General features: G+C 39.1%; 1 protein-coding gene across 5 annotated transcripts in view; it reads left to right on the top strand.

Annotated features, from left to right (window-relative positions):
* arhgap12b (Rho GTPase activating protein 12b) overlaps window positions 1-26,567 on the top strand; it is a 200,324-nt gene that overhangs the window by 82,118 nt on the left and 91,639 nt on the right. For 2 of the 5 annotated variants that reach the window (XM_087987512.1, XM_043690597.2), the window contains exons 4-5: window positions 11,025-11,165; window positions 11,833-11,913. The exons of 2 other annotated variants lie outside the window; for them this stretch is intronic. In XM_087987512.1, coding sequence (XP_087843638.1) covers window positions 11,025-11,165; window positions 11,833-11,913 — 222 coding nt within the window. The remainder of the gene's footprint in view (window positions 1-11,024; window positions 11,166-11,832; window positions 11,914-26,567) is intronic. One more of the 5 variants, XM_087987513.1, reaches the window with a different exon arrangement.

The raw sequence follows: 26,567 nt of genomic DNA, 5'->3' as shown, positions 1-26,567 counted from the left end.
AAGAAAGAGATGAGGTCAGAGCTCATAATAATGCATGTCTATTTCACTGTCAGACTTGTTACTGTTTCCTAGTGCTGAAGTGTTTTCATGTGGAGCAACATTGTGACTTTGATTTTCTATGATTGTTTGTGGCTAAAAGAATGAGTTGTGCTCTGTTGACATTGAATATTTTAGCTCATGAGAGCTTTGTTTCTTAGAGTTAATGATAAAAAAAATTTACAAAGAAATAATTAGCGCAGAGTTTGCCAAATTCTAACCGGAAGGGGATGCAATAGCATTTCTGCAATAACGGTACAAGACATGCAATGATACAATCTGGGTTGTTTTGTAACGATCAGCATATGGTTATACGTTGTCAGAGAGATTATTTATAAATAAAGACAATGGCTAATCTGATTACTCCAGACGCAGCTACCCTGATAACCTATTACATACTTGTTTATCAAGAATCTATTCACTCTGTTTTTAAAAATACTCAGACTCTCTTCCTCAAATGGCAGAAGAAACTGAGTTCTAAAGATCTTTAAACCTTCGAATACATTTGCCTCATCTCTCATGGTGCCACTTCGCAAAGGTGGCTCAGTGGTTAGCAGTGCTGCCTCACCACGCCGGGATCCATGTTTGATTCTAGCACTGGGTGTCTTTGTGGAATCATAGAATCTCCACCGTGTGGAAATAGATCATTTGACCCATGGAGTCCACATCAACCCCCCGAAAACCCAGATCCACACATGGCTTAGATGAAGGGATCAAAGGCATGGCGGTTAAGTTTGCAGTTGGCTTGAAGATAGGTAGAAAAGAATATTGTGAAGTTGACATAACAAAGATTATGGGTCGACATTGGTATGGTCAGTTACTTGGCAAAAATCTGGCAGATGGATTATAACGTGGGAAATCGTGAAGTTGTTCCCCTTGGCATTAAGACGTTTGAAAAAAAGTATTGAGGAATTAGATGTTCTTGTGTATAAGCCACAAGTTATTATGGAGGTACAACAAATGATTATGAAGGCTAATGAAATGCTGTCCATCATTACATGAAAAATTAAATATAAAACTAAGGATGCTGTGCTTCAGGATATTGGTGAAACCACCTCTCAAATACCGAGAAAAGTTTTGGTCTCCTTATTTAAGGAGAGATGTAAATATGTTGCAGATAATTCAAAGAAAAATTTTTAGGTTGATATCTGAAGGAGTGGGTCCTCTTACAAGGAAAGGGTGGACCACCTTTTGATAGATTTAAGGTTGGTGGCGGGTGAGTCCAGGTCTGGAAGACACTGTCTTAAATTTGAGAATCACCCTTTTAGGTCAGAAGTCACTGGACTTTTCCTGAGGGTTGTGTGACTTTAGAACTTCTGACCTCAGAAGGGATTGGAAGCAGTCATTAGATATTTTTGAGATAAGTAAATTTTTATTTGACAGAGAAATCAAAAATTATTGGAGATAAATGGGAATGTGGAATTCTGAACAGAAACGGATCAAATATTGAATGACAGAGCATGTTTGAAGGCCAAAATGACCAACCTCTCCTATTAATTCATATGGCCGTATGTACGTATGTTAATCTAGCCAGCCTGAACTGGCAAATTAGTTCTGTTTTCATGCCTTCACAATTGCCTTTACTTAAATTTAAAATACTAACCTTGGACCTCTACCTCTTTCCTCCAAACTGAATGTAAAATTCAATCATTATGGTCACTGCTACCTGGGGTTCCCTTCATTATGGGACTTTAGTTTAATCTTCTCTCAATGCAAAATATCTGGTCTTGTACAGACTGTTCTCAGAACACAATTTGTTTTAACTCTGCAGTGTTGGGTTGCTTGCATTGTGGGTTTGGTATTGGTTAGATCATAAGAGCAGAAGTAGACCATTCAGACCTCCAATCTGCTTCACTACTCAATGAGGTCATAACCGATAATCCTTACCTCCACTTTCCTGCATAATCCCCTTAACACTTGATTCCCTTATTGACTAAAACATTGTCTATCTTAGCCTGGAATATACTAATAACCCAGTCTTGAGAGTCTTCTACCCTCAGAAGAAATTCCTTCTTGTCTCTGTTCTAACTGGGCAATCCCTTGCTCTGAGATTATAGTCATGGATGCTTACATAAAGGGAAACAACCTCTGCACATCTATTCTATCAAGACCCCTAAGAATCTTTAAATATTTCAATAAAGTTGCTTCTTGAGGTTTTGAACTCCGCTGAGTACAGGCCCAACATACTTGACCTCTTCTCATAAGAAAATCCTTCCCTACCTGGAACCAGGGAAAAGGTTGTGGAGGAAAGTACAAAGAAAACGTTTGAGTGGAAGGCATGGTGAAAAAGGGAATGGTACTGGTACAGTTAAAGAAATAAAGAATGTGTCTGGCAGAGGTGGAATGGAAAAACGTAACCATTATCAAGAACTGTTCTTTACAAAGATCAGAGCAGAATTTTCATGTTTTCTGAATTTGTTGAATTAAGTGAATGTGGAAGACCTTAGTGCCTAATTAAGATAAGGTGTTTCTCAAATTTCTGTGGAGCTTACTTAGAGCACTGTATGTGAGCCAAGAGTGGAATTCTGAGTGCAAAGAGTTCAATAAAAAGAATAACTACGAGAAACCCAGGATCAAACTTGTGAACTGAACAATGGTGTTCCATAAAGCAATGACCCAAATTCATATGATCATTCGGATAAATGAAACAGCTGTGTGTGAAATGAATGCAGTATACAAAATTAAATGAAATTGAAGTAAATAATTGCTTCACCATGTTTCCACTAGGACCATGTCCAGTTGAAAGGCAGGAGGTGAAAGAGCATGTGTTGCAGTTCCTATATTTGTGTAGGAAGATGCCATGGGAAGTGGAGAGGTTGGTGGAGTGAATGAAGAGTGGTCCAAAGTGTCATAGAGCGAACAGAGGCTAATGATTGCAAAGGGGAAATTGATGTGGTGGAGATTTTGATGTAGTGGTGATATCACTGGTCTAGTAATCAGGGGTATTAGGCTATTGTCCTTGAGACACAGGTTCCAATTCTGCCACTGCCTCAGCAGAGTGCGCAATTTGGGTTTCAAGAAGAAGGTTGATCTAGTTCTTAGGGCTAAAGGTGGCAATAAGGTACTGAGTTGGATGATCAGCTATGATCATATTGAATGGTGGAACAGACTCAAAGGGCCAATTGGCCTACTGCTGTCACTATTTTATGTTTCTATGTGCCAAGTGGTGCCATTAGACTGGAGTTGAGTGGTACACAATAATGGAAATTTTATGATGCTTTCAAAAAATGAGATACCACAACATTTCTAATGTTGCTTAAGACTTTATGGAATTCATAGAATTTGAAGAATTGGCACTTCTATGACTCTTTAAAACTCAATTTAGTTATAAAGACAACAAAAATTGCTTAGGGGTGTTATTTGAATATTAAACTGAATTTTAAGCAAGTGCTTTCCTATCATGCAAATTGCTTATTTTTATGCTGATATTATACTTTGCATTTAATGCAGTGGAAACTATAAACAACGATTGAAGTGTGCATACTGACAAAATAAATATGTTTAAGTATGCATGGCATTGAGTTCTGTAATGTTTCATTGATAACTAGAGAGATTCAACAGTGTGGATTGTATGTTGTGCTTAAGCCTCTCATTTAATAGTACACATATCTTGCATTTGTTAACCGAAGTATTGATATTTGCTGAAACTTAGATGTGAGTTATAAATCAAAACCTATTTAGTACTTAAAGATGTAAAGCTTGATTTTGAAACTTGCTTTTGAAACTGTGTAAATGCTGTGGGATACTAAGCCACAGCATCCAAGGATTGATCCTAGTTCTCTACTGAGTTAGCTGGTTTCAGCTATCATGCTTTTGATGTTCCTGGGAGAGAAGGGAAATGACTCAAAATTCTGCTTACAGTGACAATTGAGTGAACTCTTGGAAAATATGTGTTTGTAAAAGGCAAACAAATATAGGATTGCCCTCATCGTTGAATTGCCAATGGATCTTTGTCCATAGCCTTGTGAATGGTTCAATTGTTTTAGCCTGTTTGCCACTAATAAAAATTATGGCTGATCAGTTTTCAAACTCCATTCACCTGCCTTTGTTCCAAATGCTTTCATACTGTTGTTTTCAAAAATCTGTTGATTTCAGATTGAAAATTGTCAATGTAACTCTTTATCTGCGGTTTGTAGTCTGAGTCTGATGGCAAGCTTATATTACCTTGTCCTAGACTCTGCCAGTTCCTCTCAGTAGTCATCAAGTATTTTTAATATCCTAAAATCATCTCTTAAATGTTATTCCAGAGAGTACAAGCCACTGCTTCCAATTCGTATTTATATTCATCATCCAGACTCTATCCTATGCCTTCTAATAAATCTCCTAACTAGATCAATAAATTCTTCTGTGAAGGGAACCATAATGTTAGTTAACAGGCCTTTATTAGGATCTTTATCAAGGGCCTTATGAGTGTCCAAATAAACTGTATTTGACCATAAGATGTGGGAGCAGATGTAGGCCTTTGACCCATCAAGATCATGGCTGATCTGATTACCCTCGATTCCACTTTTCTGCCTTGGGCCATAACCCTTGATTCAATTATTCAAATGTATTTAAAATGCCATCCTTGACAGCCCTCTCCAGTAAAAAGTTCCAGATTCACTAACCTCTGAAAGAAAGAATCTCTCTCATCTCCGTGTTAAGTAGATGACATCTAACTCTGAGATTATGCCTTTCATTTGTTGACTCTTCCACAAAGCAACCTGTTCTCCACATCCAACCTGTCAAGACCCCTAAGAATCTTGATTGCTTCAAGAAGGTTGCCTTACAATCTTTTTAACTCCTGTGATAATACAAGCGGCATTTTTTTTTTGAAGAGACATTGAAACAGAGGTGAAGAGCGGCCTGTTCCAAGACAATAAAGTAACAGTTTGTGAGACCTTAGGCTTTTTTTTTAAGAAGTTGGAACAATAGAAGCAGCATAAAGGGTGCACAAAACCATATAATCCCTATAGTGTGGAAGCAGGCTGAACCTCCCAACCAGACCCATTCTTCTTATAACCTTGCATTTCCCATGGCTAATCCACCAGGATTTTGCTGTTGAGTTTCAGAAGCTACTGTACATTGCTCCCTGCTATAGCAAAACTCATTACTTCATCATAGATTCATTAGTTTATACATTATGATATAATAATCACATATAATGTGGTCACTGTGCCCTACCCCTTATTCTATACATCCAATCCTGTGAAGTCCCTAATCAATGATGGACACACCTATAGACAGCCCTAGGTTCTCATGATCTCATGACGTTTAACAGCCATTGTAGACACCAGGCCTTAGGATCTTGCCATGCATCCTATTAATTCCAATTCCAAAATTACTGACTGTACTCCTTCAGACATATCTTAGACTTGCTTATCATAAGGACTGTTTGAATTCTGTTGTTCATTGTATTCATTTGCTATCTCGTTCAAATTCTGTTACTCATATTTTCCCACTGGCCTAATTATGTGTAAAAATACAAAAGACAGTTGGTTCCAAATAACTGCTATAAGATTCATAATGCTAATTTCTATTATAAAGTTAGTCATATGTAATGTTTTTTATCTGCCTTACTATTATCACTCTTTAGCTAATGAGTTGCGAGCAATTTGTTTCTTAGAATACACCAGGCATTCCTTTAGTGATAAAGAAAAGCTTCTTGAGGTAATTAACTTTCACATTTATGTTTGAATCTTTTTTCCTAATGCTTTTAGTGATCTTTGTATTTTGTTATAATGTTGAAATCTGTCTCTGTGGTTATCTGGAGAATCTTTAACTAGAACTTAATTCTTAATATTGTGAATAATTCCAATGAAACAACTAATTATGGCAAAATACCTTTATCTGCTGTTTTCATAACTGCATGATGACTGTCGTCTGGGGTGATTTACACCCCTCATCCTAACTGTCTCTGTTCTGTCCTTGGATGTTTCTTATTAAACTCTCTCTAGCAAATCTTCTTGCAGCTGTCATTTGTAAGGCTCCCTTTTGCCTCACAATAATCCCTTCTCAAAGATACCATTGTGTCTCACTTAAATGCTGGAGCAGGCTTTTAATTTTGTTTAACCACTTGTCAGCCATTTTGTGTAGGACTAGAGGGACAGCTTAGCTGCCAGCCATCTTGTGTCTCTCAAATATGAGCATCCCTAACAATAATGGACTATTATCATGTGTAGTAAATGTATTGGTTCCCCTTTATCAGTCCTGCTTGTTGGCTCCTCAAAGAACTGCAATGAATTTGTCAGATATGATATCCTTTCATGAAGCCATGCTGACTCGACTTGATCATTTTATGTATTTCTAAATGATTTGGTATTTTGTTCATAATAGACTCTATAACATTTTCCTAATTACCAACTGGTATATATTGAAACCTGTCTCTTATCTGCTTTCCTTTTTGAATAAAGGTGTTACATTGCCAGTTTTACAATCCTCTGTGATTATTCCCAGAATCTTTAGATTTGGGAGGATTACTGCCGGTGCATCCACAATCTTTTAGATCTTTGATTATTTAGTACTTTTAGAATACTATTAATGTCTTCTGCTGTGAAAATTGATGTAGAGTATTTATTAAACTCCTTTGCATTTTTCCGGTTCACAATTTTTAAAATTCAATCATGGGAAGTGAGCATCACTGGTTGGGCTCTCATTTATTCCCTGTCTATAATTCCCCTCGAGAAGGCAATGCCTTCAGGAACCACTGCAATCTATGTGCTATAGCTCGATCTCCAGTGCTGTAAGGAATTCCAGAATTTTGACCCAACAACATTGAATGAATGGTGATAATTTTCTGAGTAGGGATTGTGAGTGATTAGAGATGAACTTGCGCTGGTGGTGTTCCCATGTATCCCATCTTTCAGATGGAAGTGGTTGTGGGTTTGGAAGGTGCTAAGGATCTTTTGATGAATTTTGTAGGTGGTACAGTCGGCTCCTACTGAGTGTCAGTGGTAGAGGAGGGAAGATGTTTATGGATGTGACGTTTTGACCTGGAAGTTGTCAAGCGTTTTCAATGCTGCTGGAGCTGCACTTGTCCAGACAAGTGCAAAGTAAACCATAAGACATAGGAGCACAAATAGGTCATTCAAGCCACCAAGTCTGCTTTGTCATTCAATGAAAGCGTGGCTCATCTGATAATCCTCAATTCCATTTTCCTGACTTTTTCCCAATGATGTTTGATTGCCTTACTGATTTTTTAAAAATCTGTCTATCTTATCCTTGAATCTACTTAATGACTCAGCCTCAACAGCCCTTTATGGTAAAGAATTCCATAGATTCATTACCCCACTGAGAGACAGAATTCTTCCCCATCTGTGCCTTAAATGTGTGACCCTTATGCACTCGGGTCTTAGACTCTTCCACGAGCGCAAGCAACTTTTCTTTATCTACTGTGTCAAGTCCTCTAAGAAACCTGTATGTTTCAATAAGGTCACCTTTCATTCTTTGATATTTCAGTGAGTACAGGCCTAATCAACTCCTAAGAAAATTCCTCCATATTTGTTATGAGTCGAATGAACCTTTCTCTAAATTGCCTCCAATGCCAGTATATCTTTCTTTAGGTAAGGTGTCCAAAACCATGCACAGTATTTCAGCTGTGGTCTGACTAGTACCTTGTATAGCTTTAGCAAAATAAACCCTAAACCTATGCCCTCTAGTTCTGGACTCTCCCACCCCAGAGAAAAGATCTTGTCTGTTTACCCTATCCATGCCCCTCATGATTTTATATATAAGGTCATCACTCAGCTTCCAACACTCAAGGGAAAACAGTCCCGGTCTATTCAACCTCTTCCTTTCGCTCAAATCCTTCAACCCTGGCAATATCTTTGTAAATCTTATCTGAACCTTTCAAGTTTTACAACATCCTTCCAATAGGAGAGAGAACAGAATTGCATATAGAATTCCAAATGTGGCCTAACCAATGTGCTGTACAGCTGAGAGATGACCTCCCAACTCCTACACTTTTTCATTGCAAATTGTATGTCATTTCTTTCAATCTCTTGCTATCCTTAACTTCACTGGTTAATTGTGATTGGCTTTATCCCCTTCCTAAAATCTTTCTTTTGGTGTATGACTTTGCTGTGAACTATAAACGTTTTTTTAAATTGTCTGCTTATGTCCTTCAGCCATCTGTGCTGCTAAACTCCCAATCATTCCATTTAGCTGTGCACTCAGTCCATTGTCATTGCCTTTATTTAAGCTTAGTACAGTTGTTTCCAACCCAAGTTTCTCCCCCTCAAACTGAATCCTAAAATCTAAGTGTGATAGTTATTCTTTCCTAAGGGATCTTTTAAACCTGCCTAATTAGACATCACCAGATCCAAAACACTCTGATCCCTGGTTGGATTTGCGACATATCATTGAATTAAACTATTCTGAATACACTCTATGAATTCTTCCTAATGGCTGCTTCTGCCAATCTGACTATCCCAATCTACATGAAGGTTAAAGTCACCCATGATTAATGTGCTCCATTTATCTCCTGATTTATTCCCTGTCCCAATGTATAGCTACTTTTTGGGGACTTATCAACTACTTTCCCTTTTTATATCTCCACCCATATGGATTCTGTATTATCTGCTTCTCAATTCTTTCTTGCTCTCATACTTACTTCACGTTATACTAACAAAGGTACTCTACCATCTTTCCCTTCCTTTCCATCCTTTTGAAAAATCACATACCTTTGAACATTCTAGTTCTATCTTTGATATCTTTTAACTGTGTCCATGTCATAGCTTATAAGATCATTGCCATTAATTTGCATTTAGGAAGGGAAATGCAATGTTAATATTTGTTTTGAGAGGTACTGCTGAGGCAGTGTAAAGGCTCTGGTCAGGCTGCATATGGAATATTGTGAGCAGTTTTGGGCTCCATGTTGGAGGAAAGATGTGCTGGTCTTGATCTGGAGGAGATTTACAAGAATAATCCTAAGGGCTTGTCGTAGGACTGGTGAGCATTCTGGGTGTGTACTCTATGTAGGATGGGGGAGGGGGAGATCTCATTGACGCTTATAAGCCTGAGAAGCCTGGGCAGAGGAGATGTGGAGATGATTTTTCCACAAGTAGGAGAGACTAGAACCTGAGAGCACAGCTTCACAATGAAGGGATGACCCTTGAGATGAGGAGAAATACCTTCAGCCAGAGAGTGGTGAATTTGTGGAACTCGATGCTGAAGAAGATTATGGAGACCAGTCATTGAATGTTTTTAAGACAGAATGCAGGAGCAAATTACTGCAGATGCTGGCATCTGTACTGAAAACAACAAATGCTGGTGATCACAGCGGGTTGGATAACATTCATGAAGGAAGCAAGCTAATGTTTCAAGTCTAGATGACTGTTCATCAGAGCTCTGAAAGCTTGTGACTTCAAATAAACCTGTTGGACTATAACCTGGTGTCATCTGACTTATGACTTTCAGTATTTAAGGCAGAGATAGGTAGGTCCTTGATAAGTAAGGGGATCAAGGTAACGGAGAAGATATGACAATGAGGTTATGAAACACATGAGCTTGATCGAATGGCAGAGTAGATTAGATGGGCCGAATGTCCTATTTCTGTATGTGTATTTTAGGGTCTTATTCAACTCTATTTGTGCCATTAATTTTATTTTTATTCTGAATACTACTTGCATTTACCTAAGGAGTAATCAATGATGCCTTTTCACCTACGTGAATTGGAGTGTCATATTGGCAGTTTTCCAATCCTCAGGTACTTCTCCAAAACCCAGGAATTTTTGGAAATTTATAACGAACGCATCCACTATTTCTGTAGCTGTTTCTTTTAGGTTCCTAGGATGCAAGCCATCAGGGTATTTAACTGTATTTAGTCTAATGCAACTGCACTCATAATAGTGATCTTAATTCCTTTCCCGTTTTCTTTCATTTCAATGGGATGTTTGAAGTATCCTCCATAGTTATACCAGATACAATATATCTACTTATTTCCTCTGTCATTTCTTTATTCCTTATAATTATCACACCAGATTCATTTCTAAGGGGTCCATGTTCATTTTGACCTCTCTTCTTTCCTTCTGTATATAAATAATTCAGTTTTAACTGTGGAACAGAACTTTCTTAAATGGTAAAAAGCTAGAAATACTGGAAATTCAAAAATGAATTTACCACTGACTTTTACGTCTTGAGAAATAGAATGCAAGAGATGGGGAGGGAGCAGTATTGAATTCATTCCTCAGCTATATGAAGACATGAATTAAGGAAGCATTTCTGGGCACCACACCATAGGTACAGTAGCTTTGGAGGGAGTGCAACATCAGTTTACTTGCATGATAGTAATGAGGAGAGTTGACACAAAGTAAGATTGTATTCTCTGATGTTTTCAGGGATAGATGGGGTTGATTGAGAGAAACTGTTTCTGGTAGTTGGGGCATCTGAGATCAGTAGGTACAATTTTTAAAAATTAACAAGCTTTTTCAGGAGAGAGTCAAAGAAATATTTCTTCACACCACGTGTGATACAAGTTTGAATCTCTCTTTTCTGTGATTCTTGTATTAATTTTGGAAGAACTTGGAATCATAGTATCCCTACAGTGCAGAAAGAGGTCATTCAGCCCATTGAATCCACACTAAACCATCAAAGAGCATCCTACCCAGCACTCCCCCATCCTATCCTCCTAACCCTGCATTTTACCATGGCTATTCACCTAACCTGCACATCTTTGGACTTCGGGAGGAAATCAGAGCATCCAGAGGGAACCCAGGCAGATACTGGGAGAATGTGCCATCTCCACACAGTCATGCAAGGCTGGAATTAAACCCAGCTCCCTGGCACCCTGAGGCAGCCGTGCTAATCACTGAGCCATTGTGGCAACCCCTGAGAATGAAGTGTTTACTTCATTTCTCAAACCTTCTTTTAATTTAGGGGATAGTATTTATCAAAGGGAAATTAGTATTTACTTCTGTATTTTTTCAATAACAACAGCAATTCTCAAATGCCTGAAACTTCCATAATCAAACACATAAAGCACAACATGTTCCTTCTCTAAATGCTTCTAGCATCACATCACTGAAGAGAACTACCGCAGCATTTACTCCAGCCATACAGATAATCAATTTGATTTACCTCCACGTGGTTGGTCAGAAGAAATGGATGAGCGTGGCCAAACTTTGTATGTCAATGAATATACTGATGAAAAGGTACTTTGATTTCTTATCTTCAGTTGACTTGCTCCTTAGCTGTCTGCTGTTACTGTATTCTTTTTCTAAAAGGAACTGTAGCTCTTATTAACATAAATTATAGTTGCGGAGTTCAGTATTTGGCAATTTAATTCAATTAAGATTGAAAATTAAATACTATTTTCAATTGACAATGGATGAGTTACTATTGTTAAGTACAGGGAAATCAGAAGTATCCATATCAACAAAAATTTTCACATACTGTGCAATTTGATATAAAGAGTTTCACATGACCTAGTAGTTTTCTGTTCGCTTGTATTTCAAGAAGTTGAGGAAATTGTTTCTAGTCTGGTAATGTTATTAAATTATTTGTATTTGCTGATGAGAGTATAGCAGCAAAATTTGAGAAATTAATATGTAACCATCAGTCAGGTGACAGTAAAACCTTCTGACTCACTCTCATCAGAATTTCAGTTCGAGTCTCAACTTTTTCTGAAACTGAAGCTTATTTTTTTATTTTCATTGTCCCAATTTCAGTATTTGTTATCAGCCCTAGAGAAGTTGGGGTAAAACCTTTGTGGAAAATAATAATTATGATTAATAATAATAATCATTTTCCTTTTTGATAATTAAGGTAGTGCTGAGTCCTACAATGTACCAGAGTGTAAAACAATATCTTTGTTTTCAGTGGATGAAACATATTGATGATCAAGGCCGACCATATTACTACCGGACAGATGGATCCAAATCTGAATGGGAATTGCCACAGGTGAGTATATTACACTCTCAAACACTGTGCAGTGATTGAGCGTTTAATTTTTATTCTATGTACGTGGTTGATTTTGAAGTTTAAGCCAACTCCAGAATGTTATTTTCAGTTGTGATCTCATATGGTTGGACCCTGACAAAGGGATTTGATTGTGTTTATTGGCATTTATTGAAAACTGTATTTTCCAAGCACTTTGTGTGATCTGCCTTAAGAAACAAGTCATTTTAGCAGTTAATGTATAGCTGTACTACAAGCAAAAATGAGCTTTTTGACAATTATCCTGGGAGGAGAGAGGGATCAGTTTTTTTTATCATACATGTATATCTGACTGTATATATTTGATTGTAGATTGTTAGAACCTTCCCCAGACAAGGTTCCCAAATTCTTATTATGGTTCTAGTCAGGATATCTTGTCCAAATTAGTGATCTGGAGTATGACATTTTCACTGCACAACTAATGACAAATGTTTCATTCTCACATCATTACAAACAAAAACCAAAATAGCACAAAGCAATAGACAGACATATACTTCTATTTATTCTTGTAGCCTTGGTCAATATTACCTCTTCATTTTTAGAACATAGAACATTACAGTGCAGTACAGGCCCTTTGACCCTTGATGAACCTGTGGAACAAATCTGAACCCTATCTTTGCTGCACTATTCTCTTTTCACCCACATGCTTATCCAATGACCATTTAAATGCCCTTAAAGTTGGCTAGTCTACTATTGTTGCAGGCATTGCGTTCCACGCCCCTCCATTTCGCTGAGTAAAGAAACTACCTCTGACATCTGTCCTATATCTATCACCCCTCAATTTAAAGCTATGTCCCCTCGCGCTAACCATCACCATCCGAAGAAAAAGGCTCTCACTGTCCACCCTCTGATTACCTTATATGTCTCAATTAAGTGACCTCTCAACCTTCTCCTCTCTAACGAAAACAGCCTCAAGTCCCTCAGCCTTTCCTCATAAGACCTTCCCTCCATAACAGGCAACATCTTAGTAAATCTCCTCTGAACCCTTTCCAAAGCTTCCACATCCTTTCTATAATGCAGTGAACTGTATACAATACTCCAAGTGCGGACACACCAGAGTTTTGTATAGCTGCAGCATGACCTTGTGGCTCCGAAACTCAATCCCTCTACCAATAAAAGCTAACACACCATATACCTTCTTAACAACCCTATCAGCCTGGGTGGCAACTTTCAGGAATCTATGTACATGGACACAGAGATCTGTCTGCTCATCACTACCAAGAATCTTACCATTAGCCCAGTACTCTTTGTTCCTGTTGCTCCTTCCTAACTGAATCACCTCACACTTTTCCGCATTAAACTCCATTTACCACCTTTCAGTCCAGTTCTGCAGCTTATCTATGTCCCTCTGTAACCTGCAACATCCTTAAGCACTATCCACAATTCCACTGACCTTAGTGTTATCCGCAAATTTATTAATCCATCCTTCTACGCCCTCATCTAGGTCATTTATAAAAATGACAAACAGCATTGGCCCCAAAACAGATCCTTGCGGTACACCACTAGTAACTGAACTCCAGGATGAACATTTCCCATTAACCATCACCCTCTGTCTTCTTTCAGCTCGCCAATTTCTGATCCAGACACCCTCAATCCCATGCCTCTGTATTTTTCTTCAATAGCCTATCATGGGGAACCTTATCAAACACCTTACTGAAATCCATATGCACCTCATCAACTGCTTTACCCTCATCCACCTGTGTAGTCACGATCTCAAAGAACTCAATGTTTGTAAGGCACAACCTACCCTTCGCAAAACCATATTGACTATCCCTAATCAACTTATTTATCTCTAGCTGATTATAAATCTTATCTCTTATAAGCTTTTCCAACACTTTACCCACAACCTAAGTAAGGCTTACTGGTCGATAATTGCCAGCGATGTCTCTACCCTCTTCTTGAACAAGGGCACAACATTTGCTATCCTCTAGTCTTCTGGCATTATTCTTGTAGTCAATGACGACACAAAGATCAAAGCAAAAGGCTCTGCAATCTCTACCTTGTTTCCCAGAGAATCCTAGGTTAAATCCCATCTGGCCCAGAGGACATCTATTTTCACACTTTCCTCAATTGCTAACACCTCCTCAGGTTTCTCCTGAACAACATTGTCTTTTTCTAGCGTGAATAGTGATGAAAAATATTCATTTAGCGCTTCACCGATCTCCTCGGACTCCACGCACAACTTCCCACTACTATCCTTGATTGGCACTAATCTTTCTCTAGTCATTCTTATATTCTTGATATATCTATAGAAAGCTTTAGGGTTTTCCTTGATCCTATCTGCCATGACCTCTTCTGGCTCTTGTTAGACAGGAATGACCTAAAGAGAGAGCTAACTTGCAACTCACAAGCGCCCTAACTGAGCCTTCGCGTCTCATCTTAACTTAAGCCCCCTTCTTCCTCTTGACAAGAGATTCATCTTCCTTAGTAAACCATGGCTCCCTCGCTTGACCACCTCCTCCCTGCCTCACAGGTACGTACTTATCAAGGACATGCAGTAGGAGGATGGGTGGGAGACACTACCTAAGTAGTGTTTCAGGTAATGCAACCACCCAAATATATTGCTTCACTTGCTCAGCAGTTCCATGTCTGCTCCTCCTCAGCGTGCACTCCGCCTATTCACGAGGTAGGTTTTTAAATCAGTGATTTACCTTCCAGTCCACTCCCTGGTCGACCCTCCCACTCTTCCTGCTGCTGAAAGGAAAATGGAGGGCCCCAGCACTCAAGGTAAGTTTTTAAATCAATGATTCACCTTCCCATCAGCCTCGGGTCGACGCTCCTGCAGTTCCTGCTGCTGAAACAAAAGTGGAGGAATTTTTACTCTGGTTTCTCAAGGTTCTGAACAGGGCATCTGCAATCACATTTGATTTCCTGACCATTATTTTTAGTGGTGTAGTTGAAAGATAAACTTCAATGGGATAATCTGGTACTCTGTTTTAAACTTTTCCACAACAATTTAACATATGTTCAGCATAGATTATAGTCTCGCTCTCTTAATTTGCAGTATGTATCTCAAAGTGTTTGAAAGCCAGAAATAACTAATTGTTTTCTTCTCTATGGTGGAATACTATTTTTGATGCTGCTTTAACTTCTTAGAGGATAACTCATTGGTCTCTCTAATCCAATTTGTCTTCCTGAAGGAGCACAGTTCCTCTCCAATGTCATTTGCATCAGTGGCTACTTTAAGTGCTTGTTTAATCCTGCAGATACTGCTTATAAAAATAGTCTTTCAAAAACTGTTTGACATTTCTCAATCCATACTACTTAAAGTCTTAGAGTCATAGTGTCACAGAGATGTACAGCACAGAAACAGACCCTTTGGTCCACTCATCCATGCTGACCAGATATCCTAACCTAAACCAGTCCCATTTGCCAGCATTTGGCCCATATCCCTCTCAACCCTTTTACATATACCCATCCAGATGCCTTTTAAATGCTGTAATTGTACCAGCCTCCACCATTTCCTCTGGCAGCTCACTCCATACACACACCACCCTCTGTGTGAAAAGGTTGCCTCTTAGGTCCCTTTTATATCTTCCCCTCTCATCCTGAAACAATGCCCTCTAGTTCTGGACCCCACACCAGGGAAAAGATCTTGCCTATTTATCCTATGCGTGTCCTTTATGATTTTATAAACCTCAAAAGGTCACCCCTCAGCCTCCAAAGCTCTAGGGAAATCAGCCCCAGCCTGTTCAGCCTCTCCCTGTAGCTCAAACCCTCCAACCCTGGCAACATCGTTGTAAATCTTTTCTGAACCCTTTCAAGTGTCACAACATCCTTCCAATAGGAAGGAGACCAGAATTGCATGCACTTTATTTACTGTGGCTGAAGTTAGCTTACTAACCCTTTCCATACTCTCTGTCCTGTTAGTTGTTCTGGAAACTTTAATAACCTTTCCTGAGCCACCCTGCCCTTAACTAGTTCAAAGTCCTTATGACCGCAAGTTGTGCCAGCAATTCATCTACCTTATTCTGAATGCTTCATGTATTAAAGACAAAGTCTTCCCCAGTGTCCGTGCCAATAACCCATGAATTTGAATCCACTTCTCCCACACTAATCTTTGAGTGAAGCATTTACCTCTTTTATCTTGTACCAATTAGCTTGTGGCTCTGGTAGTAATCTGGAGGTTATTACTTTTTAGATGTGCTTTATAATTTAGCTCTTAGCCGCTCATATGGCGTCAGAATTTCTTTCCTCATTCTACCTATGTCATTGGTACCTACGTGAACCGTGGCAACTGGATCTTTCCCCTCTCACACAAAGTTCCTCTTCAGCCTAGATGAGATCCTCAACCTGGGCACCAGGCAACAACTCCGCCTTTGGGAATCTCAATCCTGGCCACAGAGAACAGTGTCAATTCCCCTGACTCTACTACCCCAATTACAATTCCATTTTTCTTTAGTCCCTTCTCTCGAATGATTCCTTGTATCATAGTGCTATGGTCAGTTTGTTCATCCTCCCTACATCCCCTGCTCTCATCCACACAATGAACATGAATCTCAAACCTGTTGGACAAGGTCTGACGCTCCTTCAGCTGTACTTCCTGGATTCCTCTACCTGCCTCCTGTGCCTGACTACTTACAGAATTTGTGGAATTAATCTGAGAGGCGATTGCCTCCTAAAGCACAACATCCAGGCAACTCATCCCCCTCCTTCATCTGTCTCATCAACTTTGAGACAGATTTCTTTAAGCAACCAATACCTGCTACATTTGTGGTTGCTATGAACCACAATAGGGTCCACCAGCTCTCACATCATGCAGGTACAACACATTGCCTGGCCCTGCATCTTTTTTTCATTTACTTAACTCTTTATTTTTGATTTTAAAAAAATTCTACTCCTCTTTTAGTTTGTAATCTATAAATATTTCTCCTGTTTACCTTCAATCTGAAAGTAACTTATAGTAGACTGTCAAATTAGCAGCTATTACCAACCAATGATTATGGTTATCCTGTGATGTCACTCTTTTTGTGCTAGGCTCCCGATCTTGGGCTTCAATTTTATCCTGTCAAAAAGACCTTAAAAACGATGAACCAAGAAACAAGCAAAGGTGTACTTCTTCTAATTTTGTCTCCTGGATCCCTCAACTATACAATCGTGCAGGCTGTGTCTCACTCCATATATGACCTCTCCTTCCTGACCATGCAAAGATTACTAATCGTTGCTCTGTCACAGAATCTACAACTCAGCCTCAAGCTCAATGACTTGGCTAAACTCCTCGAACTGCAAATGTGTGTGCACATGTGTTTGTCCTGGAAAGCACTGATATCCAGGAGGTGTCACGTGCTATAACCTTGAGATGTCATGTGTCCTTTCATGATTAATTCTGTCTTTGACTGTTGTGGCTAGTTGATTTATGAGTTTATCCCTCTTGCCTAAATTGTAAATGGGATAAAAAAAATTCAATCCTCCAGTTCTCTAGTACTCCGGTATCCAAAGAGATTTGGAGTATTGTGGCCAGACTTAAAACTATCTCAATTCTAATTTTCTTCAGTGATATATGTTGCATTACACCTTAACAGGATGAGTTGGTAACTATGAAATATGTTGATATTATTTAAAGCTTTCTTCTGCTTTGTTCCCTACAATGTGTCTTGTCACCCATATTCCAGTGATCCTAGTGTTAATGTAATTCTTTTTCTTTATGAAGATTGATATAAAACACTCATTTCAGAACATCATTAATGCCCTCAGTCTCCACAAGATTTCACTTTTTGACTCAAATCAATATCATCATTTGTTTATTTTGAGTACATTTGTTGAAGATTTTTGGGCTCTCTTTGTCATCAACCAAACATCAATACTTTCCTGCCTTTCTTCTTCATCTTCATTGTCTTCATCATCTTTTTTGTGCCTTTAATTCTATTCATCCTGTTTATTATATTCTGCACCCAACTTTTATCATAAACCTGTTCTTGGTTTATTGTCAACAGTGCATTTTGCTATGTTTTTGCAAATGCTGGAAGGAAATCAAAGGTGGGAAGAGAATTGTAAACAGATTGTCTTGTTCACGATAAATGTTATGGATCTTATAGAAGAGTCATCTTGCCATATGGCACTTGTTCCTTTGTAATGCAAAGTTACAGGGTTCTAAGGAGCAATTATGTAATTATTTAGAAACTTTTTTTAAAATTGTAGCCAATTCTACAGTAACACCACAGTAACAACACAAAATTATGTTATTGCTACTCAAATGCAGCTTATTTTAATTAAAGCTCATTAAAATTAATGTTGAATGCTACTCTCAAGAGCAAGAATACATTCTACCAATTGCAGATGTACTCAATTACTTCACTGTTATTTGTAGTGAAGTCATTGGAAACAGTGTAATTTTGCACGTAGCAAATATGGGAAGGAGCTGAAAACACACTGGTGCCAAACAATTTAACAGCTCCTACAGGAATGTGTTGGCATAGCTGTAATGTTACTGGACTCGTAATCCAGCACCTCAGCTAATATTCAGGTGCTATTGGTTCAAATGCCATGGCAGATGGTGAAATGAATTCATTAAAAATCTGAAATTAAAATCTGGTCTAATGGTAACCATTTAACTATTGCTGGTTTGTTATTAAAACGCTGTCTGTCCTTGAGCAAAGAAAATCTGCTACCCTTACATGATCTGGCCTACATGTGACTCCAGACACAGATTCTTAATCACCCTCTGAAATCGCTTAGCAAGTCACTCAATTCAAAGCTGGTAGGGATAAGCAATTAATGCTTTTCCAATTCCATTGTAAATGTATTTCTTTTTGTTTACTGGAAAAACAAAAGGATGCATTTCAGTAGAAACACAGTGCTTTAATGAAATACTGTATAAATCTCAATTGAAATTCTCAACTGAACTGAGTTTAGGGAGTTGATCCCACTACATTTCACACTCTGGATACAAGTAAACTAATCCCACTAGCCTTCACATGGTATGTATCCCTCTATTTCTGGCCTGTTCATGTATCTGCCTGAATGCATTTTAAATGTTGCTATCATATTTGCTTTTATCACCTCCCCTGGCAGCCCATTCCAGACATCTACCACCTATTATGTAAACAATTTGCCTCGCACATGTCTTTTAAATTTGCCCCCTCTCACTAATGTTCCCTACTATTTAATATTTCCACCCTGGGAAAAACAGTCTGACTATCCAACCTATTCACGCCTCTCATAATTTTATATACTTCCATTTAGTCGTCCCCTTAGTCTTTGAAGCTCTAGTAAAAACACTCCAAGTTTGTGCAACCTCTCCTTACAGCTAATACACTCCAATCCAAGCAGCATACTCTTTCTAAAGCCTCCACGTTCTTTCTGTAGTGTGGTGAACAGAACTGCACGCAATACTACAAATGTGGCCTAACTAAAGTTTTATACAGCAGCAATTTGACTTACTACCTTTCGTACTTAAGCCCCAACCAATGAAGGCAAGCATGTCGTGAGTCTTCACCACCTCATCCATCTATGTTGCTACTTTCCGGTAGCTGTGGTTTTGCATCCCCAAGATCTCTGTATATCAATGCACCCAAAGGAACTGCCAAAGGATGTGCAGGTTTCGGTGAATTGGCCATGTTAAATTGTGTATAGTGTCTTTCGTTTTTATGTTTCTTTGGTTTACTGTATGCCTTCCTCCTGCATTTGACCTCTCAAAATGCCTCACCTCACACTTGTCTGGATTAAACTTCATCTTCCATTTCTCCATCTTCCAACTGCTCGATATCCTTTGATAAACCTTTCTTAATATCCACAACTACTTCAATTTTCATTACTAATCAGATCTCTGAGATTTTCATTCCAAATCATTTATGTATATTACAAACAGAAAAGTGTCCAGCACTGATCCTTGCGGAACACCACTGGTCACAGACCTTTAATCAGAAAAACACCCCTCCATAATGACCCTTTGTCTTTCACAACCAAGCCAATTTTGTATCCAACTTACCAACTGACCATGGATCCCATGTGACTTCATCTTCTGGATCAGCCTATCTTGAGGGATCTTGTCAGATGTTTTATAAAGTCCATGTAGACAACATCTACTGCCCTACCCTCATCAATCATCTTTTAACACTTACAGCCAGAGAGATGTACAGCATGGAAACAGAACCTTCAGGCCAAATCGTCCATGCCCACCAGGTTTCCTAGATACATGTAGTCACACTTGCTAGCATTTGGCCCACATCCCTCCAAGCACTTCCTATTCATATACCCATCCAGATGCCTTTTAAATTTTGTAATTGTAACAGCCTTCATCACTTCTTCTGGCAGTTCATTCCATATATGTGTCACCCTCTCCATGAAAAAATTGCCCATTGTGTCCCTTTTAAATTTTCCCCCCTCTCATCTTAAACCTATGCCCTCTAGTTTTGGACTCCCCCATTCTGGGGGGGAAAAAAGACCCTGTCCATTTACCCAATCTATGCCCTTTATGATTTTACAAACCTCTATAAGGTCACCCCTCAGTCTCCAATGCTCCAGGGAAAATAGACCTAGACTATTCAGCGTCGAGCTACAGCTCAAACATTCCAGCCCTGGCACATCCTTGTAAATCTTTTCTGAACCCTTTCAAGTTTCACAGTAGCCTTCCTATATCAGGGAGACCAGAAATGCATGCGGTATTCCAAAAGTAGCCTCACCAATGTGCTGTACAGCCACAACATGACCTTTCAACTCCTATATTCAATGCATTGACCAATAAAGGCAAGCATACCAAATGTCGCCTTCACTATCCTATCAACGTGCGACTCCACTTGCAAGGAATTATGAACATGCACTCCAAGGTTTTTTTTTTTGTTCAGTAACCCTCCCCAGGACCTTACCATTAAGTGTATAAGTCTTGCCCTAATTTGCCTTTCCAAAATGCAGCATCTCTCAGTTATCTAAATTAAACTGTTAACTGCCAATCCTTGGCCCATCTAATCAAGATCACAATGTACCCTGAGGTGACCTCCTTCTGTGTCCACTACACCTCCAATTTTGGTGTCATCTGCAAACTTGTTAACCATATCTACTATGTTCACATCAAAATAATTTATATAATTGATAAAATAAATGGACCTAGCACCAATCCTTGTGGCACAGCACTGTCACAGGGCTCCAGTCTGAAAAGCAATCCTTTACCATCACCCTCTGTCTTCTACCTTCAAGCCAGGTCTGTATCCAAATGGCTAGTTCTCCCTGTATTGCATGTGGTCTAACCTTGCTAATCAGTCTACCATGAGGAACCTTGCCTTACTAAGTCCCGATAGATCACCTCCACTGCTCTGCCCTTATCAATGTTCTTTGTGATTTCTTTAAAAAAAAACTCAATCCAGTTATTGAGACATGATGTTGCACACACAAAGCCATGTTGACACCCCTAATCAGTCCTTGCCTTTCCAAATCCTTCAGGATTCCTTCCAACAACTTGCCCACCACCAATGTCAGGCTCATTGGTCTATAGTTCCCTGGCTTTTCCTTACCACCTTTTTAAATAGTGACACCACGTTTGCCAACCTCCAGTCTTCCAGCTCCTTACCTGTGGCTATTGATGATACAAATATCTCAGCAAGGGGCCCAGCAATCACTTCTTTAGCTTCCCTCAGAGTTCTAGGTAATCTGATCAAGTCCCAGGAATTTAAACACCTTTATGCATTTTAAGCCATCCAGCACCACCACCTCTGTGATACGGACATGTTTCAAGATGTCGCTATCTATTTCCCCTTCCTCAAAAAACTCAAATTTGAGAGACAAAACTCCCCCATTCAAAGCTTTGCTGACTATCCCTAATAAATCCATTCTTTTCCAAATGTAAGTATATCTTGTCTCTAAGAATCTTCTCTAGTAATTTCCCTCCACGGATGTAAAGCTCACCGACCTATAATTTCCTTCTTAAACAAAGGAACAATATTGGATAATCTCCAGTCTTCTGAGACCTCACCTGTAGCTAAAATCCTTGGCGACTTACCGTGTTACAGCCACAGAGAAAGTGCAGAGAGAGAGAGATCAGAATTAGCATTTGAGACATCTGTTCTGAAGTCTGATAACAGTGGGGAAGAAGCTGTTCTTGAATCTATTCATATGTGTTTAAACATTTTTATATCTTCTGCCCAATGGAAGAGGATATAGCTGGAGTGGGAGGGGACTTTGAATTTGTTGGTTGCTTTCCCGAGGCAGTGGGAAACTTAGATGGAGTCAGTTGATGGAAGGAGAAAGTGAGGACTGCAGATGCTGGAGATCAGAATAGAGAGTGGGGTGCTGGAAAAGGAGAGCAGGTCGGACAGCATCCGAAGAACAGGAGAATCGCTGTTTCGGGCAAGAGCCCTTCAGCCATTCCTGATGAAGGGCTCTTGCCCGAAATGTCCATTCTCCTGCTCCTCGGATGCTGCCTGACCTGCTCTCCTTTTCCAGCACCCCACTCTCAACTCAGTTGATGGAAGATAGGTTTATATGATGGACTGGGCTGTGGTCACGGTACTTTAGTTTCTTGTGGTCTTATGAAGAGCAGTTGCCAACCATGCTGAAATGCATCCAGATAGGATGCTTTCTATGGTGCATCTATAAAAATTGGTAAGAATCCTTGTGGACATGTCAAATTTCTTTACCCTCCTGAGTAAGTAGAGATGTTGTTGTGCTTTCGTGACCATTGCATCGACTTGGATGGACCAGGACAGATTGTTGATGATCATCACTCCCAGGAAGTTGATGTTCTTGGCAATTGCCACCATTGATGCAAACAGGGGCGTACCTGCCACTCCGCTTCCTGAAGTCAATGACTGGCTGCTTCATTTTGCTAATGTTAATGGAGAGATTGTTGTCTTTACAATATGCTGCAAAGCACTCGATCTCTATTCTGTCTCATTGTTTCAGCAAACTTAAATGGAGTTGAGGCGGAATTTGGCCATACAGCTGTGACTGTATAAGGAATATAGTGAGGGCTGTATAAAGAGGATAGCAGGGGGCTGAGTACCCTGCCTTGCAGAGCACCATTGAAGAGGAAGTTTTGTGTGCTAATCTTACTTGTTGCGGCCAATGAGTCAGGAAGTCGAAGATCCAGTTTCCAGTTACAGAGTGGGGAGCGGAGACCTAGGTCTTGGAGTGTAGAGATAAGCTTGTTCAGAATTATGGTGTTGAAGGCAGAACTGTAGTTAATAAGTAGGAGCCTGTCGTGGATATTGTTATCCAGACGTCCCAGGGTGAGCGTAGAGCCAGGAAGATGGTGTCAGCTGTGGACCTGTTGCGCAGGTATGTAAACTGCAAAGGATCAAGGCAATTTGGTAGGCTGGAGTTGATGTGAGCATAACTAACCTCTCAAGGCACTTCATAATTATGGAGATCAGAACAATTGGGACACGATGCATCATTTTCCTTTGGCACCAGGATGGTGGTCTTAAAGTAGGTGGGGATTTCAGATCATACTTCCTGTGGGATAATGCATACATACCCTGCTTTATCCTTGACTGAACCTCCCATGTCTCTAGCTACTCTCTTGCTCTGATTTTACATATAAAATGCCTTGGGATTGTCCTTAATCCTGCTTTTCAGTGTGTTCACATTAAAGCAGCCTTTTTATATATTAATTGGAATAATTTACTCATTGCTTTTACCTTTTTGTCTTTTGGTTTATGCTTTTCTTTTTTAGTTCATATTTTAAAAATATTTTACTATTCCAACTGTGTGGTCACTGATTTATTGGAGTATATGAAATGCTTTGACAAACACTAATTTATATTATCAAATTTCTGATGCAAGTGTAAAGATTATCTGATCACCAAATGTGATATTTCTTTTAGTCTATGCTGTTGCTAATATTTTGAAAGAAGCATAAATTCTGGAGCTCTTCATTTATTACTGCTGTATTGCTTGCAATAAAGCATTGTGCATAAATAGCCTGGGATTAGCTGCATCCTTGGCCTACAAAATTTCCTTATTGGGCATCTGTGTGTCCGGTCAGTCAGTTGTGCTTAAGAATTCCTTTGTCGAGCTAGGAGATGTGTAAGCCAACAGGTGTTTCCTGGCTTTCAACACCCTTTCCTGTGCAGTCAGTCTCCATGATATTTAAAACGTAGCTGTATCCCAAGGCACAAAATGAATAGAAAACTCCCACTGTTTATGCAGTACTCTAAATATGAGTTGTTTCTACGATGCAAAGTGTGGAAGGTCATGAAAGCCAAGATGCCTGTAACTCCTTGGAGGAAATTTTCCAACAATCGTTATTTCTGAGTCATTCTCACCAGGGAAATAATTATTCACAGATCCATCATTTTGTTGAGGGACTTTAAAAGATAACATTTGAAAGAAAAAGATAAGTACTTAAAATAGTATATACAAGTAAAATTTGAACAGACTTAATATTCAAGCCTTGAACTAAGAACCTGATGCTATCCACAAGAAGTAGTACTTCCAATAATTGTTATGGCTTTAAGGTATCTTTACTTTTTCACAGTGGATACTTTTGCGTTAATGCTTCAGATTCATGCTCATAGATTAACCCTAAGAAAAGTGTTATAAATTATAACCAGTTTGGGACTAGTGTGACACTCATTTATTTGTAGAGCTGATTAAAGGCAGTGATGATTTTTTTTTCCTTCAGAGGATCATGAGTCTATAGAACTCTCTTCCACAATATATAGTGGAGGAAGATGATTGAAAATTTTGAAGACCGATGTGTAGATTCATGATTAATGAGAGAGACCGAGGTTATCAGGGATAAGCAGGAAAGTGGAGGTGTGGCTAAAATCAGCCATGATCGTATTGAATAGCAGAGCAGGCTTGAGGGACCAAGTTGCCTACTCCTGAGCTTAATTCATTTATTCACAGGAACTGAACAGGAAATAGTATACAGATGCATTTTGCCCATTTCTGGACTTCATATTTACAGATGCATGTGAAGGTTTTAGAAAGAGTGCAGTGAAAGTTTATACACATAATGGAATTATGTGTATATTTTTAAAATTGGGATAATTCTACTTGGAGAAAAGGAAGTTGAGGGGTGATTTGATTGAGTAGAATTTTAAGAGATCTGGGAAAAGCATATGGAGAGGAATTCTGTGATTAGTGAAGGGTTGAGAACCAGGGGACAGCAGTCAAAGGTGTTTGACAGTGACAATAAGGTGTTTGATAAAAGAACCTACAGTGACATGAAAATCATCTTATGCAGCAAATGATTATCCCAAAACGTACAAGCTGAGAAGGTGGTTGAGGAAGATTGAATAGTGGCTTTCAAAAGAGAATTAGCTAAGCATTTGAAGAAAGAAAATTTGTTGAGTTACTGTAAAAATATAGGAGAATGTGACTAGCTGAGTTGCTTTTGCAGAAAGCAAACATGGATATGATGGGCCAAATGGTCTCCTCCTCCTGTGCTTACAATCATTTTATGTTTCTAGTGTGAACATCTCTGATACGGTGTTGATTCTCTAAATAGCTTTGGAGCATTTACTGAAAAAAAAAGTTAACCAGCACCTTCAGTTTATTTCAGTTGTTGATTTGTTCTGTGATTTCTTCAGACCTACTCATTTTTCATCAACACCATCAGATGTTGTTTCAGGTTTTAACTGTCAAACTAAATTATTAATGTCATGCAGCATGGAAACAGACCCTTTGGGAAGAAGGGGGGAGAAAACTGCATTACACATGTTTTCAAAATGTAAGTTGTTTTAACAGCAGTACTTTCAAGCTATGGTCATTGTTTTATGCATGAGGCAGCTTGTGCTCATCATGATCTCACAGACAGTGATGCAATGTGTTTGTCCAAAATACTAATTTACAATATCATGTATATTGAAAATTGTGCAAAAGATAATGGCTATCACAGCAAAAATGTTGCATGTGCAAGGAACAAGTTGCTCACAATCTTCATTAGTTTCAGTGCGTGATCCAGCTTATTTGTGGAAGTAGATGCTGGATTTGAATAAGCTTGAGATAACTTTGCTCTGTCTTTTTTCTGAAACTCTTCTCAGCAAAGTTTGAGTTATAAGTACGATGAAAAACTTCATCACAAATAGAGGATTCCTAAAAGGAGAATTAAAAACTCGGCGTAACTGTCTCCAGAAAATTAAATTCAGTCAGCCATAACTGAGCCACGAAGACATCCCAATGCCAACTGTAAAATGCGATTTCCCCTACAGACCCATGTTTGGACAATTTGTGAATAATTCTTTTAACTGTTACTTGTCAAAATTACTTTTAAGGTAATATGCTGCAGAGTTTGTGTCTTTCCCAAACCAGGTAGGCACACACCATCCTGACTTGAAACAATATCACTGTTCTTTGAGTGTCGGTGGCGTAACATTTCTAGATTTTCCTAGCAGCCCTGTGTGTAAACCTATCCACAATTCATAAAACTGGCTAACCATCATCATCAGGCAGTCAGAGATGATTAGAAATACTGGCCTAACTGGTGACGCTCTACATCTCAATGACTCTATCTTTCTTCCAGTACTTGTATCGAGAGATCAGGGACTTTTGTGAGAAAATAACAATGAGAGTTTGTGTCCCAAGATTTACTTGGTATTAGAGTCATAGTCATGGAGATGTACAGCACGGAAACAGACCCTTCAGTCCAACTTGTCCATGCTGACCAGATATTCCAACCCAATCCAGTCCCACCTGCCAGCACACTGCCCATATCCCTTCAAACCCTTGTAGATGTCATG

Source organism: Chiloscyllium plagiosum, unplaced genomic scaffold (genome assembly GCF_037043375.1).
Source record: "Chiloscyllium plagiosum isolate Xiang-an unplaced genomic scaffold, Cpla_swu_hap1 HiC_scaffold_5, whole genome shotgun sequence".
Classification (NCBI taxonomy): Eukaryota; Metazoa; Chordata; class Chondrichthyes; order Orectolobiformes; family Hemiscylliidae; genus Chiloscyllium; species Chiloscyllium plagiosum.
This window is presented reverse-complemented; position numbering and strand designations above follow the sequence as displayed.